This window comes from Halictus rubicundus, chromosome 8 (genome assembly GCF_050948215.1).
Source record: "Halictus rubicundus isolate RS-2024b chromosome 8, iyHalRubi1_principal, whole genome shotgun sequence".
Taxonomy (NCBI): domain Eukaryota; kingdom Metazoa; phylum Arthropoda; class Insecta; order Hymenoptera; family Halictidae; genus Halictus; species Halictus rubicundus.
Genome location: NC_135156.1, coordinates 9,883,847 through 9,901,959, shown reverse-complemented (window position 1 = coordinate 9,901,959; position 18,113 = coordinate 9,883,847). Strand labels below are relative to the sequence as shown.

The 18,113-nt window shown below is 39.2% G+C and overlaps 1 protein-coding gene and 1 long non-coding RNA gene across 7 annotated transcripts in view; both read left to right on the top strand.

Annotated features, from left to right (window-relative positions):
- Positions 1 to 8,302, top strand: part of Nrm (neuromusculin) — a 406,706-nt gene extending 398,404 nt beyond the window's left edge. For 3 of the 6 annotated variants that reach the window (XM_076792813.1, XM_076792812.1, XM_076792817.1), the window contains one exon: positions 5,622 to 5,724. Coding sequence is in view for 3 of the 6 variants with exons in the window: in XM_076792814.1 (XP_076648929.1) it covers positions 5,622 to 5,813 (192 nt within the window). In the remaining 3 variants the exon portion in view is untranslated. Of the gene's footprint in view, positions 1 to 382; positions 451 to 5,621 lie in introns of all 6 variants that reach the window. The other 3 variants (XM_076792816.1, XM_076792815.1, XM_076792814.1) reach the window with 3 other exon arrangements.
- A 77-nt stretch (positions 8,303 to 8,379) lies between these two features.
- LOC143356874 (uncharacterized) lies at positions 8,380 to 16,883 on the top strand. Its single transcript, XR_013082743.1, has 2 exons — positions 8,380 to 9,088; positions 9,153 to 16,883. It is a non-coding gene; the product is annotated as an uncharacterized LOC143356874 (long non-coding RNA).
- The last annotated feature ends 1,230 nt before the right edge of the window (positions 16,884 to 18,113 follow it).

The window sequence follows — 18,113 nt, the reverse complement described above, 5'->3', positions numbered from 1 at the left end:
CGTGGCGTTGCTATTGTTATCGTTAATAACTCGAAAACAAAGCTGCGGAGAAAATTTTCTTAAAGGAAAAAGTTACTTTGAATGATCTCAGGAACCACCCCTTTCAAGATTCTCCGACATTTTCGGAACACCCTGTATGTTAGTCGCATTTATTGCTCGGCAGTTCTAATGTTATGAGAAAAATAGTAACCTGAAGATCAGATTACTCGCACTACAAATTTATAGAAATTATTACTATCGTAAAGATAGTTCTAACTTTGGACGAAATTTACACGAGACAGGAGTGATTACAATGCTTAATTATAAAATTGAAAAGTGACCATCGAAACGCGAATTTATGCCGGTACACATGCCAATTGTATCTAAATGTGTTTGTTCGTAGGAGGGTCAGCAGGCAAAGAGCGATACGTACATTTACTAGGACATTTTGGCGTCCGGCATGCCTTGTAGGTACATTGTATTCTATGAATTACGTCCGTATTGCTTAGACATGTCTGTCAGTATGGCCATCAATCCAGTACATGTACCAACACGTAGATCGCGGAGCTCTGTATGCGAAGAACCGGCTTCCGGTATCGTCATACGTAATCCTTTGCACTGAAACGCAAACGCTTCCGGCATGTGAACAGTTTTTGTACGATGTAATTGTAAACGCTTATTCCTTCGACGGAAGACGACGAAAGGGAGGTACCATAATCGAACACGCTGCATGACCGTGACCTGCGGCAACGATTTCATTGCTCACTGCTCCCAGAAGAATTATATCTGCAATTCATTTAACTTTCATCATATCAGATTGACCACGCGCAATTAGGGCTCTTGCAAATCTTTTTACCAACTTTAATGTTACAAATCGTGATGAAAAGTTTAAACAAGTGATTAAAGTACAACAACCACTATTTTTCAGACGATTCTGGTTGTTTAATCTCTTGACTGTGTTGCTTGATTCCTAAACCGTATCCGGATTGTGTTGCAAAAATTTGTAAATAGTTCAAATCAACTTTTCAATTTCGTGTTTAATATTCTAAAATATCTAGTTTAACGACGAATATGCTGATCATACACAGCTAAGAAGTTTCGAATAGAATGGCGTCAGAATTGGCACTTTTAGATAATTGTAAACAGATTTAGTGTTGTCAAATATTTATTTAACGTATTAGATCAAAATCGTCGAAAATGTTGATTTCTCTGATATTTGATTGTGATTTAAAAGATACGTGTTGACAGTATGAATACCGAACCGAATTTTAGAAATTGTTTTCGAAAAATCCAAAAATTACCATAAGACTATTAATAGTTTATGTTTCATTGATGGACGTAGTTCGGTCTAGCGTTACGCCGACGTGGCGTAATATACGTGAGTAATTACTTCAGCACGTCACCGACGTACCTTCGAATAGCAAATCCTCCCAATTATCCATTACGCATAAACATCCTTCCGTTGCGAACTCGCTAGTGCAAAGGATTAATTATTGTCGTTTTATGATTTCTGGGCGAAATAGCAGAACGTTCATAATTCGCTCAGCGCACTGCTTATATAAACGCACTATTGGGTTGTAATATATGGAACAATCGATTCCAAAGAATACCGCAACACCGCAAGTGTTCATTAAATGATTCTCAAAGCTCGTTTCCGACTTCAGAATAAAATACAAACAATTGCATTCTAAAATAACAGTTGAATTAATCAGTTGTACTTTCTCGCCAAAAACTGCGTAAACTGTAAAGTGTTAAATAAATCGTGAACATTTAGTAAGTAACAGAGAACTGTTACACTTTCTTAATTATATACAATCAAAACACCATTTACTGTCGAAAATAATTTTCTTCATTTTTTGTGCATTCACTCCATTTCATAAATAATTATTTGTGAGACTAGATCTTCAACTTGGCGAATAAAATATTACGATTTAATGTAAACTGATTTGTGAGGACTAAAAATTAATTTGTACGCCTAGCACAAAGTTTAATCCTCCGACAACGAAGCCTGGGTCCGTTCAGACCCGCTGTATCAAAATCGTCATTCAGTTCCTGACGAATGAACTAAATGAACTGCGTCTGTATTAAAAACGACATAATGATTAACGTGTCTCCGAGAAGTACCTTCAAAAATATGTTTTAAAAAATTGATAAATAACAGAACAGACTGCGGATCTTTATGCAAATTAAAAATTGCCTGTTTCAATTTTCCTACGGTCAATTTGTAAGGAAGTTTTCGGTGCGAATCCGAGATCGATGTCTTATCTCTGTTATTTAGAAGTCTCGCCCGATGCAACATGGCTGCCGGGCGCAGTGGGAAATGGCGAACGAGCGTTGTGTATATTGCAACCCAATAGTCGGAGGCAATCCGCGTCTAATGCAAACACGCGACGGCGTGTATCGCTCGCCAAAAAAAAAAAAATAAAAAAAATATGTTACATTGCGAAAAAGCGGCGTAACGAAATATAAGTTACTCGTGGAAAAGCGCGTGCCTCTCCGTTTCCCGAAACAAGTTTTCCTTTGTGTATCGGTTCGGGTCTCGGGAAATTGTTGGCAGCGCCGAAACGCCGACAACAAGCTACTAAATTTCGTTTGGCTACGACTCGATATGACACTTGCGAAGTATCAGTAATGAACAAAGCAGTGATTCGCGTTATCGCGTTCGCTAACGAACGACGTCCGCGTGATTGGCCATTAAAATTCTACCGGCAGTAACACGGTGTATTCGCCGAACAATAAACTCGTCCAACACCTACACGTGCTCATGAAAGTTTAGAACCGACCGGTTAGAAACGCGTTGATTTACCGCTGAAATAACGATACCGCTTTTCCTGCGTTTAATTGTGCATGCCCCCGGAGTTCGAGTTATTGCCGAAACTGCTCCATCAACGGGCAACACCGGCGAACCTGCGACTTAACATTCCCCTAAGACGACACGGAATGTTAATACGGTGTAACATTTCGTTAATAACCGTACCCGTGTCGCAGAATCTCGTGATAATAATATCTGGGCTGACGCTCTGCGCTGTAAAAACCGCGATACAGTGAATTCTCGATATATGTCGCCGAGGCTTGGATAATAAATGTCGCGGAATTATCCCCACTACCACGAGGTATACCCCGTGTGGGGCCAAGAAGGTCGCGTGGATGAAAGAATAGTATCTCCTTGCCGATATATGTCCCTGGCTAGACCCGTGTTTTGGACATATATCGAGTAAACACTGTATTTGAGTTGCGTTGTAGGTATTCTTAGGCGAGCGTAGGAAGGAGAGCTTGAAAAAAAATACTTATGCCATTACCATTTTTAATTCTTTTGCCTTCTATCCGTTTTTAATTTTTAATTCTTATTTCTTCTGTGTAGAAAATGATCTGTAAAAATGATTTGTAAAAAAAAACATGTAAAAATTGTGCGAAGAACGGAAATGCAGTAGATGCATCTGAGATTCCGCGTGTCTAATTTTACCGGGAGAGAGTGACTTCGCAAAACTGCACCGCCCAAGTACATATTTCTTAATCCCGCTTTTTTTATGGCGAGCTATAAATCGCGAACATACTTTGATACGTATGTATACATTTTTATTTTTCGCGGTACGCGTTCGTGGAGAGTTGACTGTATACAGTGCAAATAGGAATCCATTCGCGTTGCATCGAATTAATCCCACCCCGATAAAGGAACGCATTTATACGTGAAAGCTGAAGCAGAAGATACTGTCTGCATATACCACCTCTAATCGGTAGCTTAAACTGGCCTCGAGCACACGAAAACCGAAAAAACGCGATCGGTGCCGGTACACTAACGTCGGGAATAGATTTCTTAGCAATTTAATGCCGTAGTTACGGCAACGACAAAAAAAAAAGAAAAGAGAAAAGAAAAATCCGTTAAATCCTGTTACACGCTCGCTGTTTCTTCGTTTGCGGCGGCGCATTTCGCGAATGTATGCAAACACTGCGTCGCGATATCTGAGCAAACGTTAGTCTCACTTCCGGAATACGAAACGCCAAAATATAGAATCAATACTCGAAAATTATCAGCGAGAAAACATTTTCAAGCGGTGGTCAAAGTTCTACATTCTAATCAGAAGAAAAGTTACTTTCATTTCCGCAATACAAGCTGCAAAAAATACTATAAAATCAGTACTCGGAAATACCAGCCATAAATAATTTTTAAGCGATCCCAAAATTTCTAAATTCCGGAATATGAAACTCCAAAAAAATAAATAAATAAATAAAATCGATATCAATAAGAATAAGAAATTTTTAAACAGTGGTCGAAACTCTAAATTCTAATTGGCTAGTGATTTCTTTACAAGGTAGAGAGTTGTTTGTTAATTTATTTTTCAGGCACATTCGAATCCAAGCGCTATTTACCTCAAACGCTTAATTATTACTAATTATTTCTACTTATGTGTACGACTATTAACTGCTGTTTGTTGTCTTTTGCAGTCGTGAAAAAATAGATAACTGTTATAGGATTGTTTTTGTTGAAAATAGAAACAGTTGGTACTGGACGGAAATTAATTAACCACGTTCGTAAGCGTTAGCTCGAACGAAACTCTTCAATCGTATTTTCGAAAGTACGAATATACACATAAGTATTCTTATTTTATTTTCATGTCACGTTTTTATACCGCGTAACAAATCGACCTCGTGCTGCGTATATGTACATCATGATAAGAAAGTTCAAGATTAAAATAATTTAAGAGTTCGCATGGATATATTGGGAACAGCTTTAAGATCAAAATGTTAATTTTAATTAATCGAAGTCAATGTAAAAAGGGGTTTAAAAATCTGTTGAGGCTATATATACCTGCAGACGACAGCTGCACCGTTGAAAAAGTATCTGAATAACTCTCAGGTGCAATGCGGCTTGCGCCTGAAGTCTGTGATCATTTTTATTCTCTCTGCCGAGTAATTTTATCTCGAAACGACGAGTCGATGACATAAATTCCATTTTAATTTGACATTGGTTCGACCGAATATACTCCAAAAAGGACATATTTGAAATATCAGAAAATGTCGCGACTATATTCGTAGAAGTTCTATAAAAAACTCATATAAACCGCGAAAATTGTGTCACCGAATTAAATTACACTTCCAAGCTTCTGGGCCCCTGAAGAGATACACCTTGGAATAGTAATTGAGTTTAGTTCAACGCGACGTCTCAAAGATTTCATCGTCATTAACCCCCATTGACATACCAATTAAATGAAATTCGATATGACCAGAGATAACTGTTTCGACGTAGGCCATTTCCGCACTGAACGTCTCGCGTATCGAGACACACTACGTTTCCATGATCCCTCGTTACTTGTTCCGCGCAGCCGATCCCCGAGCGTAATTAACAACCATATCAATTCCGCAAAACCCCGAGGAATTTCGCGTCGGTACAGCCGAAGAAAAGCTCGCGTAAAACGGATCGAGGGCTCGAATAGTCCGTCGAAGAATGCCGACCCTGTCTTTCTTCGCTGCTACATTGAACTCGAATTGCCGTCGTTCCGGCGAGAACGTTTCCCGGAGCTTTAAAGACAGACGCAATCCGCCTCGAATTCCGCGCGGAAAAACGACGCCCCCTGCCCCCCTCTCTATCTCTTCCTGTAATCGAAGCAGACTAAGGTATTCGTTGTGATGTTTTGTTTACGCAGCCCTTCAAGCCGGAATTTTCGGATCTTGACTACGCCGACGTGGACTACCGATCTTACGGGCCGATCAACTACAAAGCTGCCAGCATCGCGCTACTCCAAAAGCAACAGGCGCAGAGACAGCGGGAGCAACAACTCCAGGATCGACGGCCCCAGATGTACGGTGTCTCGGACGAAAACGAAGAGCTTCTTTAACCCTTTCGTAAGCCAGTTAACCAGGTTCGCTTCCTTTCCTTCCACCCTCGTCGGCTGAACCTTAGAATCGCTCCACCAAGCTTCTTCTACCTATTATAATAGAGCGCGGTTAAATTTACATATAATAAACATGCAATAAAGATAATTTCATTTGCAGTAATTGTCGTATTATCTTTATGATTTTAGTGCCAATGGATAGCTGAGGTTCTTCCGATTGAAAGGAGTCCAAACACGATGTAAATCGGTCTGTTTTCATCGATTTGAGTACTGTGCGTGTGACGTCAGAAGCCTGAATGCTGGGACTACGGTGGGGATAGGCGGAGCGAGTGGGGGACTCTTGTGAGGCACGAACAGTACACAATTGGGACGGAGATATTGCTCCGTATTGAATCGGTGAAATTAGTCCGATATACCTCGTGTTTGGGCTCGTTTTAATCGGAAGAATCTCAGCCATCTATTACTGCTATTATAATGGTAAGACGACCATTTTCTGAAAATCAAAATTTCTTTTATTCCCTCTTTCGAATCGTGACATTGTCTACTGAGGAAACTTCGCCGAGCTCGTGACACTGAGTGTTGTGAGAATAGTGGGGCCGACTCCTGTAAATTTAACCGTGCACTAGTGTACGCGGCATTCTATTCGTTTTGACAGGCTAGATACGAATATGACTTTGGACAATATGGACAGAAGGACAAGATCAAAACGAGTAGAACAACGTATAAGAGATGCCAAAAACTTGGTGAGGCAATTCCAAAGTCCCCCTCTTTTTTTGCCTTATCCCACAACCCTAATTTATCGCGACATATCCGAGTCGCAGGCTCGGCGGCCATGTATTTTTACGGGAAGTGTGTAAAGAAAACTATCGTTAATTTACTTATGTAAGCTCCCGACCCCCATCCCTATTCCCAGCTCCCAGCAAGCTTTAATTGTCGTTTATACTTGACGGTTTAATTATATCGACGATTTCGCTGCGATTAGATTAGCTCGGCAGACTCTCGTATCAGTTTCCGTGATTACGCCGGTGCGGCGCGGCGTTTTAATTACGGAGATCTCTGATCGCAATCGGTAAAATCCGCAACAATCTCAAAGTTGGCCTGATCGTGTTCTGTTAATCCTCTGCAAACGACGACGCTCTCTCGCCGAGTCATGGTCGTCATTTACGCTACGTAGCCTTATTTATTAATTGTTACAGCGATTCCCGAGCAGCGTTTTGATAAACGTTTCATCGTTTACGCTCGTTTCTAGTCGTTGACTGTTCGTTTACAGCGCGTCGAATGCACAGGATAACGATTTGCAACATTGTTTGCGATTTTCAATCTCCAACAATTTTTAGGAGAACGGGTAGTAACCTCGCGCAATGTATTTACGTGCTACTGCTTTTGCAAATGGACTGCGGATTTTATGCTTTTATGGCGCAGCGTGTGAAACAATAGAAAGAAAAGAGCGCCGATATATGTATTATCACAAGCTTGTTAAAGTTATTAAGGGAAGGAACAAATTGTGATTTGGTTCTAGTCACTTGGAATCGATGCAGAAAATTATTATTATTATTTTGCATCAAAATCCGCAATCTAACACTTTTTCAATTTCTTACAGTTTCCTCACAGTTTATTACTAGACTGCGTTATGAACAAACTGAGAAGGTACAATTTTAAATAGCAGGAAGACTAAAAGAATAAGAATATCGATATTTAATTTTTAATCTATAAAAATTGTTGACAAAAAGGAAAGAACTTACCCAGAAACGTTTTATTTTGCACAAAGATCCGCAGTCTAGTCATTATTATAAAGATACATCAGGTACGTTTGGGGTTCGACAGTTCTAATGTTAATTAGTCTTGTGCAGTTGCAATAATGTGCATTATTGGCTTGCTGAGGGAGCAATATCGATTTTAAATAGTGCCAACGAGAACAGTTTCAAAATTAACCAATTCGTATTACGATAAATGCGATTTGTTTGCAGTTGCACGATTGTAAATGCGTCGCGAGGTTCGCGCAATTATATAAAGTCATGATTAAGTGTGTCGGTATAGTATAAAGGTTGAACAGAGTTTAATGGCCTTGTATTGGTCGGTTTCGAAATCCCGTATTTATACATACACCAATAGCGTGCTTACGAATATCTTATTCGGTATCTGGATTTAAGTATTACGATAAGAATCGATCACGGAAAAGAATAGTACGATCCATCGTGTCATCAAACATTATGTTACAAGCGCGTGTCGACTCTTAGATGCTCGTACCAAAAAAGTTTCCGACCACTTGAAAGAACTTAATTTGTGGATTAAGAAAAATGATGAAACATTCAAGTATTGGTCAATATGACTATTACATTGGATAATTTAATTCAAGCTTACTCTGCAAGATTTATAATTTCATTCTTTTTTTTTAATTTCATTTTTTAATTTGGCCCACTATTAAAGCGATTTAATTTCGAACTATTTCAACCGTTGTTACTTAAAATCATTTCAAGCTATGTTCTTCAATTTTAAACCATGCTATTTAACATTATCTCAAAGTATGTCGTTTAAAATTATTTTGAACTATATTATTTAAAATTATTTTAAACTATGTTACTTAACATTATTTCAAACTATATAAATCATTTCTTGTAAATTATTTTATATTGGTCAACCATTGAAATCTATCAACCATCAATCTCGATTAATGTTTAACGTTTTACCGCCGAATGACAATGGTTCGAAAAATTTTTAAAAACGACTGTACTTCATCGATTTCCCCTACTTTTTATTTTGTGGAAATCCATTTGGCAAGCGAGCAGCTTGGTTGACATAGGATTTGGAGGTAATGGTAAAGAAGGGAATCTTTTGTTGAGCACTAGTGTACGACGCCATTTTGAAGTACCAGAATCCAACAGGGTCTTGGCGGGTAGTTGAAGCACCTTGAAATTCGAGCCTGCTCGAGCCCCAACACAACGCAAGCCAACTTAAGCAAGTTTATGTTTGTATGTATACAAACTTTTGGAAACGTTTACAAAAGCAGGCTTTGGCTGAAGCCACTCGAAGCTCGAGCCTGTTCGAGCTTTATTAACCTCGCACGCAAAATACCTTGCAAGACGTGAAACCCGGATGGAACTTACGAAGATTGTCGAGGTAATACTATACTTCAGAGCTACAGTGACGCGCACATCTCCATTGATAACCACGAGCTTCGTATAAATCATTTTTCATTGCCGTCGACAATAATTTGTAATTCCTGTTGTTCTCGATAGTTCCGAAGTCATTTGTTCTCTGAATAATGTTTTTTCTTAGCGGTTTGACGTACCGATAAACCAGCCACCATAAGAAAAATTATCCTTTGGGTAGCATTGAAAAAAGGCATTGTATCCCAACTTTGAAGATTGCAATTGCTCGTTTAACGCTATGTTTGCGGGACACGTCGGAATGACGAGTTCTAATATTTTTAATTTACGATTATTTCGATTGTGAAGATAAGAGAAATATTTTTCTTTTACGCGAGAAATTGTTCAATAAATTTAATCCTTCAAAAGAAAATTGGATAGGCACGTTCTTGTTATTTTTATAAAGTGAAATAGTTAGTTATAGTGTTCCGCAAACCTAGCGGTAATGTACGAAATCACAGACAACGAACGCACCGTTCGCATCAGTATATCGCTGCTTATGCGAGCGCCAATCGTCGGCGGTTTGATCACAGTGAAAACTTTCTTCCACTAGTCTTCTTGTTCAGAGCCTACTGATAGAACCGAGTATACGCTTCGAGAATCAACGGCGAAAGCTTCTACTTGGTTTGATACTAACGACCCACTGAATCATAGTTTCTGCGAGTCCTCTGTTTTTCGAACGGTAATGTTTTCGCGCGATCGACACGTTCCAGCTCGAGGAGCGCAAGGTTCGATGGTCGGTCAGGGTAACCCACGAGAAAGGACGCAAGCCACTGTACATTTATACATAAATTCGTATGGAAATTAAAAATGGACAAAAAAAAAAGAAATAAAACGAAGAAGAGTAAGATGGAAATTATACGTTTATAAACTATTGCCATGTGTTCTGGGATCAAATTGTCTAATTAAAAGAAAAAAGAAATAAATCGGCTCGGGCGATGATCGATATAAACGTTACTATAGAATATCTTGTTACATGTTAACAGAAAGATGACACATATCGGAGCCATTATCGAGCGCTCGTGCGTTTTTCTATCGTCGTGTACAGATGTAATTTGCCAAGCGGTCCGACTAATTAGCGTAACTCTCCCCCACCTCACCACATCCCACCCCCCATTTCCCGCCAACCTAAAACCCCCGAGGGCGTTTTGTGAAACAAAACTTCCTCCCGACACCATTTGTAAGTTTGTACATTATACGAGAAAAATCGCGAAAAGAAAAAAAATAATAAAAACGAGGAAAAAAACGATACATTAGGCCGAGAGCACGCGTTTCGCGAATTCCCCCTGTGTACTAACGATTCACTCGTGATGCTCGTTTGATAATGTTTTTTCCGAGCTGCCGTGTAGGGTCGCGCATGGTAACATGTGACACTAAAGCGGAAGAAGCCAGACAGCCAGGGAACAGCGGTTTATCAGCGGCCCGATGGCCGAGACCTCCGTAAAATAGTATTTTTGCCCGGAAACAGCCGTCGCAGAAAGGCTCGGCCCAGCTTTCGAACAGAAATAAATTCCGTGAACCGGCCCTGTCGACGGGCTGACACTCGCGATAAAGTCTATACCAGCTTCATATTAATTTCTGACCCGGCGTCAACGAAAACCGGCCCGATTATTTTCGCCCATGCGCACCCGAAATTTAATTTGCTCTTTAACGACCGTTTGCTTCAGCAAACAGTTGGAAATAATTTTACGTGCAGTTTTAATTTTATTAAAAATTTTATTTCATTTTATAACTCGCTCCCTTCTTTTTCAGCGAGGCTCCCAAAACATAACTCAATTATTTGATCGTTCAGTAAATAATTTACTTCTGTTGTTTGTACACTGGATGGAGACGCATACTACAGTCAATTATGGCGGACATTTTTCTGAACAAAATGAGACCAAACACGACACAATTTGGATCATATTTACTTGTCTCATCTATGATATTGTGGAACCTCGATTATCCGAACTGATCAGTGGAACACTGTTCGGATGATGATATGTACAATAAATCGTGTAGTACACGGATCGTTTTCGATTGAACAAATTTTTATTACGAAAAATTATTGATTGAGCCGTTCCGGTCTGAACTTGTCATATTTAAAACAAATTTCCTTAATGGTTTTTCTTAATCTGTTCTTGATACCACCGATTGACAAAAATTTGTTTAAATTACAGGCGTGTAGGATTCGGCAAGTGAATGAATCGATTTTCCGAATGTGTACGACGAGCATATTTCAAAACTGTTGAAGCAATTGTTACAAGTATTGTTACAGTACGATATTGATGTTGAAGACCATTTATTCGAAGAATTCGGAAGAAGCGGTTGTTACCCCGATGAATTTCCGATTATATATTTAAGAGAGATTGTTCAGATGCTTCGAGATATTATCCGCGGTTACTTCGAAATTTCCCAAGCGAGAAATTTACAAATCCAATTAGACACGTTATGTCTATCCGGTTCAGAAGCGGCGCGAACTTATCCTCGAGCATCGGGGAAATATTTCAACTTCTAATGGAAGATCGTGCTGAATTTCAGACGGTTAGAAAGTTCGAGACACTGCCAGTCGGCGCGAATTTCCATTCGACGGTTCTGTTGGCTGTCTGGTGACGCGATATTCTTCCGAGGCGGCTGGATACCGTGCCCTTAACGAACAATGTTACAATCACATTGTTCACGTTATATCAACCCACGAACGTTGTCGAACGTTCTATACGGCGAATGCGAGGTCCGTCCGAACCCACATAACTCATATTCGTGTACAATACAAATTTTCCATACGATCGTTATCTTTATTTAGTTTTACCATCGAATCAAATCTCAACAAACTAGAGTAGCTATAAATAAATATAGTAGATCGAGTTCTTGTAGCCAAGATCGATCACCCGAAAGCTATGCGAGGTGACATCGAACCCTATAATTATTATATTAGCTCGTCCAATGAGTTTATGTCATCTTTTTATGAGTGAGAACTTTTGTTTCAAAATAATTTATATTCTCTAACTTATTGATTATTGGTTTCTTCACGTTCGAGTGAAATTTGACATCGATGGTCGAAGAATGCGAGGATCTGTTTTAGTTTCCTTACCAGATTTACAATTTTGCAAGAAATGTTTCTAGGAAAATGAACGGTGGTAATTCGTTGTAAAAACGTTCCAAGAAAAAGGAGGATACAGGAGAATCTATGATTTTCGAATGTATTTTACTTTTGTCACTGTCAGAAATCCTCATTTATTAAAAATAATATATCTTTCACGCGAATTATTGTATTTTTAATTCACCGAAAACGCAAGAAATCATTTATTTTTTTTTTGTATACGAAATTTGACTCCAAACTTATTTTCTATAAAAATTCACAATAATTAAATTAAAATTAAAATGATTGAAATGAAAACTGTATTTTTCATGGATTTCTGTTTGCGACAGTTGACTTAAGTTTCGATTATAATTTCACACAAATGAATTACGTTTTAGATAGAGAAAACGAAAGCCATCGAGCACCGCTAACAATTGTTATCAGAAAAAATCTGATAAATCCAATGTAATACTAAATGTTATACCAATGTTAACTGTTTTCTGTAACGTATGTAAATCTCGTGTAAACTGTGTAAATATTATGTAAACCCAATGTGGTCGCTGACGACCTTGATGTTAACGCGACCTTTACAAATAAATAAATTTTCTAAAAAAGATCCACGATGAAAACGCTGAAACTTATTGGACAAGCTGATACGTCCCCTGTAAATTGAAAAAAGCGATTGTAAATTGTACATTATACGTCGATGTACAGACCTGAGCTGTGGAGGGGATCCTGCATTCGCCGGAACCTAAGCAAGCCGAGCACTAAGAAAGCGATTACTATGCGTTGCCTTCTAAAACGGACAGAAAATTTCTTTGTATTTTTCACGATTTGTATCATAATGTGTGCTTCGATCAAGAAATTTCTCCAATTTATCCAAGTCTTTGAAAACGCTGCGAAGTGATCGCGTCCTTTGTACAGTTTAACCGAGATCGCAGAAGAAAGGAGAGAGCGAGCGAGAGAGAGAGAGAGAGAGAGAGAGAGAGGGAGAGAGAGATGGTACAAAGCTCTGCCGAACGAGAAAATATTCACGCACACGTCGAACCGTGCCAAATAATATTATTGAAACGATTGGGCGTTTTCGATAAATTTTATGCTACCCTGTTGAAATACCGAGAATGTTACGCGCAGCAGCGCGACCTCTGTTCCGGAAGCGGGATTCGATTTCCGCAGTGACACGCGTTACCGTATTTCGTTCGATGCTCTTCCCCGTTGTTCTTCGATTCGTTGGAACCCTTTTTCGGTAAACCAAACGGCCAATAAAACGATCCAGCGGTGTTTCGTCCCTTTCTCCCCACCCTTCCCGAAAAGAAAGAATTCCGGCTCTCGCAACTTCCTCGAACAAGCTCGCCCGTTCTCGAATTCAATTTTTCCGCTGCTCTTCACAGTTTCGTAAACTCTTCGAAATTCGAGCGGAATCGCCGACGAACAGGATTCAATTAGAATCGCGAGACAGCCCGGAAGTTGATCGAGGAGGAACGCTCCGAAACACCGTTGTTCGAAACAGCTTCCAGTCGTAGGGAAATCAACATTGAAATTTTACGCGGACGGCCGCCTTCGATCTTCTTTTTTTCGCCCCTTTTCGGAAAAGCGAAAGCACTGCTCGCTGTGGATGCGTCGGAAGCTTTCGTGCACGTTCGAATCGATCGCGAGTGTCTTCGCGAGGAGTGACCATACCGGATACTCTCCTAGATTGGGATTTTATAGTTTCGAGAAGGTTGGCATCGTCGCTTTCGAGCCTTGCGACCATTTTATTATGTTTAGACGCGACGCGCCTCGCTATTAGCGTCGACCTTCGTCGCATTCGTTCCATGACGCAGTGTGAATTAATTTTAAATGCAATAGTGCTGAAGTTGAGTGATTCTCAAGCGCGTTTTTTATGAAGATTTATTGCAATTTTTATTCTTTTTTATAGTTTCTATGCATTTTCTTTTTAGCACGTTCGTTACCATCAACTGTCTCGTTGCCCGTACGTTCAATGTGAACGTATTATTAAATTTTTACGGAAAAATGCACAGTTAAAACTTATGACAGACATTTCTTCTCGAGCTCTTTTAGATCATATAAATCCCAAGCTACTATATTACTATAAGCTACTATTAAGCTACTATTACAAGTTACTATCCCCGAGCTACTATATTATGAATAAAATTAATTTTCAAACATCGATAAAGAATTGTGTTACCCACATATGACCAACGCTGCAATTGAAGTGTTAATTATCCTGCGGGATTGCGGTCGTCACTTATCTGTAACGGTGGCATCGAACGTGTTACTAACCTTTGTTTTACCGATTCATTTGTAATGGTACATTCAAATCCTCTATTTCATTTAAATTTTATGTTTCTTCCTTTGTACACTGCGGATTACACTGCACTTATAAGAAAATCGACCAGAAATTTTAAACAGCATCAACTTCGGAGAAATTGAAGGTCCTATAACTTTCTCTGTGTCATAACAATCAAGCGTGTGGAAATCGATTTCTATTTATTCTCTGCCTTTCTTCTCTGGATTTTTGCATTTCTGACAAAAACGAGCAGTAAGAGTTTATAATAAAGGAACTTAAGAGTATCCACATACTATTTTCAACTTAATAACCTTTCAACCGAGTGACTCGATCATGAATATTCACAGAGACGTAACACAAAATAATTAAACATAACAACAATTTTGCCGCAATGGACATAAACACGACATAGCCGACACTGATACGGATATTATGACACAGTGGAAGAATTACAGTGTTTTCCCTATATATGTCGCCCAGACCTGGATGATAAATGTCGCGGAATTATCCCCACTACCGCGAGGTACACCCCGTGAGGCCTCCTGTCATGTATCCTGGACGATACACGACGCTGACAAGACTCCTACTGACATATATCGAGAATTCACTGTATTTTGTGAAATGAACAGTTTGCTCTAACGTCTTAGAGGTGCCAAACTCGATTATTTTTAATTTTGAACATGTGCAGTTTAAACCGTTTTACATTGATTTCAATCGACGCGTATTCAGAGCGTCGAACGGATTGGAATAGTACGTTCTAATCGGAAACCTTGGAATTAAATTGTTCGAAGAAACTGACGAATTTTCGACATGTCACGAACAACGAGGTCAATTCGTCGTCCCCGGTTGAAAGGTTAAAATCATCGAAGGGAGGAACAGGCTTTTGTTTGGTCCCAGTACCTCGTAATCGACGGGGACAATTTTAATTTCGCAGCAAGACAATTTGAATGCCGCAGTCGTCGCGTTTTTTACGGGAACGATCGGCGAATACGGGGAGCTTCGAAGACATTCGCGAGGATTGAAACGGATCGGCTCGAATCCTCTCGAGACAATCCCGACGACGTTGAATCCGCGCGGCTCGTACATCGAATCGTATCGAGTCGCGATTTCGCAGAAAAATTGCGCAACGAAACCGCGGATCGCGGTGCATACTCTCTCGGTGAACGTATTCGCGGAATGACGTCATCCGCAGCAAAACGTGCAAGCGACGCGAAACGACTGAAACGCTTGGCCAAAAGTTACGCGTACGCGAACTGCAACCGTGCGAATAGGTGCGCGAGTTCTATCTCTGTCTTGTCCGTCGAACGACGGCGAACGTATGCGAACAAAACCGACTTTTCCACGTGTTTTTACTCCACGAACGCGAAAGAGAGCGTCGCCCTGTGAACTGTTGCTCGGTGAATTGAATAGTTTGTAATACCGTGCCGCTGTATGCATACGTTAAAACAACATGTTGAATATCGAGTATGTAACGTGATCACGGTCCCGAAGAGAAAGCGTTACATAGTACTCTTTAAACAATAAAATTGTATACAAAATACGACTCGAGTAATCGTTAGACTATGTGTATAGATTCTATAAACGAGACAAAATAAAAAATAACAGTTTACCATTAATCCGTACAAAAATATATATATATATATAAAAGAAAAAAATAAACACTTGTTCTTTCGACTTCGTAAACAGAATAGAGAGAGAGAGAGAGAGAGAGAGAGAGAGAGAGAGAGAGAGAGAGAGAGAGAGAGAGAGAGGTCTGCCGTTTGTAATATATTTTCGGGGGCTTGTTTCGAAAACGGACGATTTGTCGATTTCACTGGTGAAAACAAACAGAACGGTATATGTACTTGTATAAATAAAACAAAACTATTATTGCGAGAGAGAGAGAGAGAGTGAGAGTGAGAGAGTGAGAGAGTGAGAAAGAGCAGCGACGTTGCGTGTAATGTAAAGTATTCATATCGTGCAATGGTAGAATACCAGAATGTCCACTAGGAACGTTGTTCAGTTTGTTGCAATAAAATGGAACGAGGTTTCGAACGAGTTTTAGGATAGAAGGTATATTTTTTATACGTCGGAAACGCCACCGCCGTTTCCGCAAGGAAGTTCCGTTTGATTTTCCGAGGTGCGAGATTCGAGGTGCGCGAAGATTACCTGTGTGCGCGAAACGTTTCTGTAAATAAATGTTAAAGAATTTCGTTCGAACTCGATCGGGGATCGTTTTTGGATTCGTTGTTGCGCTGCCGCGGCCATCAGTTTCGTTCGGTTAGCACGCGAGCGGATTCTTCGGATGTGTTTCCGCGGATTTCGGTATTCTATCATTCGCGAAGCTCACATATTTTTACAGTGAAAAAATTTTTCCGTGTACACCGTTCAGTCAGTTCATAGTTTTTCCCAGCGGTTTTTAATGTTACCATTGAGGATAATGCATTTAAGAATGTCGCGGAGTTTATGGAGCGGAATGTGTCGGAGATGTTTAATTTTGTAATAAATTGTAAACTTATGTAACTCAAGGAGCCTCAGATTTACATTGTCTTTATTGTTAAAGTGTAATATCTAATAAACTTCTGTTATTATTCATTGTACGATATTATCCTTTATTATCGACATTCATTCATTCTTCGAATTCACGCGTGAACCGCTCATTTGCCGAATTGGTTAACTCCATAAAATGAAAAGTAAAGAACATTCAAAATGAAAAGAAAATTTTTCGTGGTTCCAGAATGGGAAATTTAGTGTTCAAATAATTTTTCGGTCCACCGTATATTTGTAGTCGAACAAATTTATGTTAATAAATTAATGTTATCAAATGAAAAGTTATCAATTAAGTATTTCGGCAATCGAATGTAAAAAAAAAAGATTCCCAAGGATCACTTTGGTCGATGAGAAGCTCGAACGAGGGTAAGAAAAATTTGTATTCGATTGGAAATATTTTTCGAGGATAGAATAAGAACGAGTTCAACGTATCGTCCGAGGGAATGTAGCACGGCTACGATTCGAATAATATTATCAGTATTTTGTCTTAAATTAGAAGCAGAGATACCGATATAATTGAAAGCAAAATGATATCGGAAATACAATAGGAAGTCAAAACAAAAACCGCAGACGTGTGATAATTGTAAGATAGAATTGGATAACGTGTCGAGCGTTCCAATTCTCTGTTGAGCTCGCGGAAAAGTTGGTTATATAAGATCGGTTAAAAAGCGCAAGACAATAACTAAATCGCTATTGAGGTATCGTTTCCGCTCGAAGAACGCATTGTTCGATTATCAGACGAAAGCCGTTGAGGCGTACGTGGCTGTCAACTGTAAAAAATTGCCCGGAGATAATACGAATATTTCTGGAACAGATACTCTACATTTGAATTCAATGAACGAACCCTCGACAACTCTGAAATTCGATGAACACGAACGAAACATTGTTCTGTTCAGGATCCTGCTATGCTCTGCTCTAAAGAGATAGTACAATACGAAGAATTAATTAGGTAATAAGGTAGGTAATTAAAATTTAATCAATAAAGGTGCATTAAAGTTTATTTCACCTGTGAATTATTTTAAAAATCGGCGAATAATCTGGCAACACTTTTAAGTTGTAATCTATTTTGCAGTTTACCGATTACAAAATTTCCGAAAAAAGAAAAATTGTATAAAACAGACTAAAAACAACCGAGAATATAACGAGGATAAAAAATCTATTCGTTGTCAAAAAAAAAAACAAAAATGATGAAAATATCAGTGACTTTCGTACGTTCTAATAATGGTAAATACTTGAACGGAATGGATACATAAATTCCGCAAAATGGTCCCTATTGAATG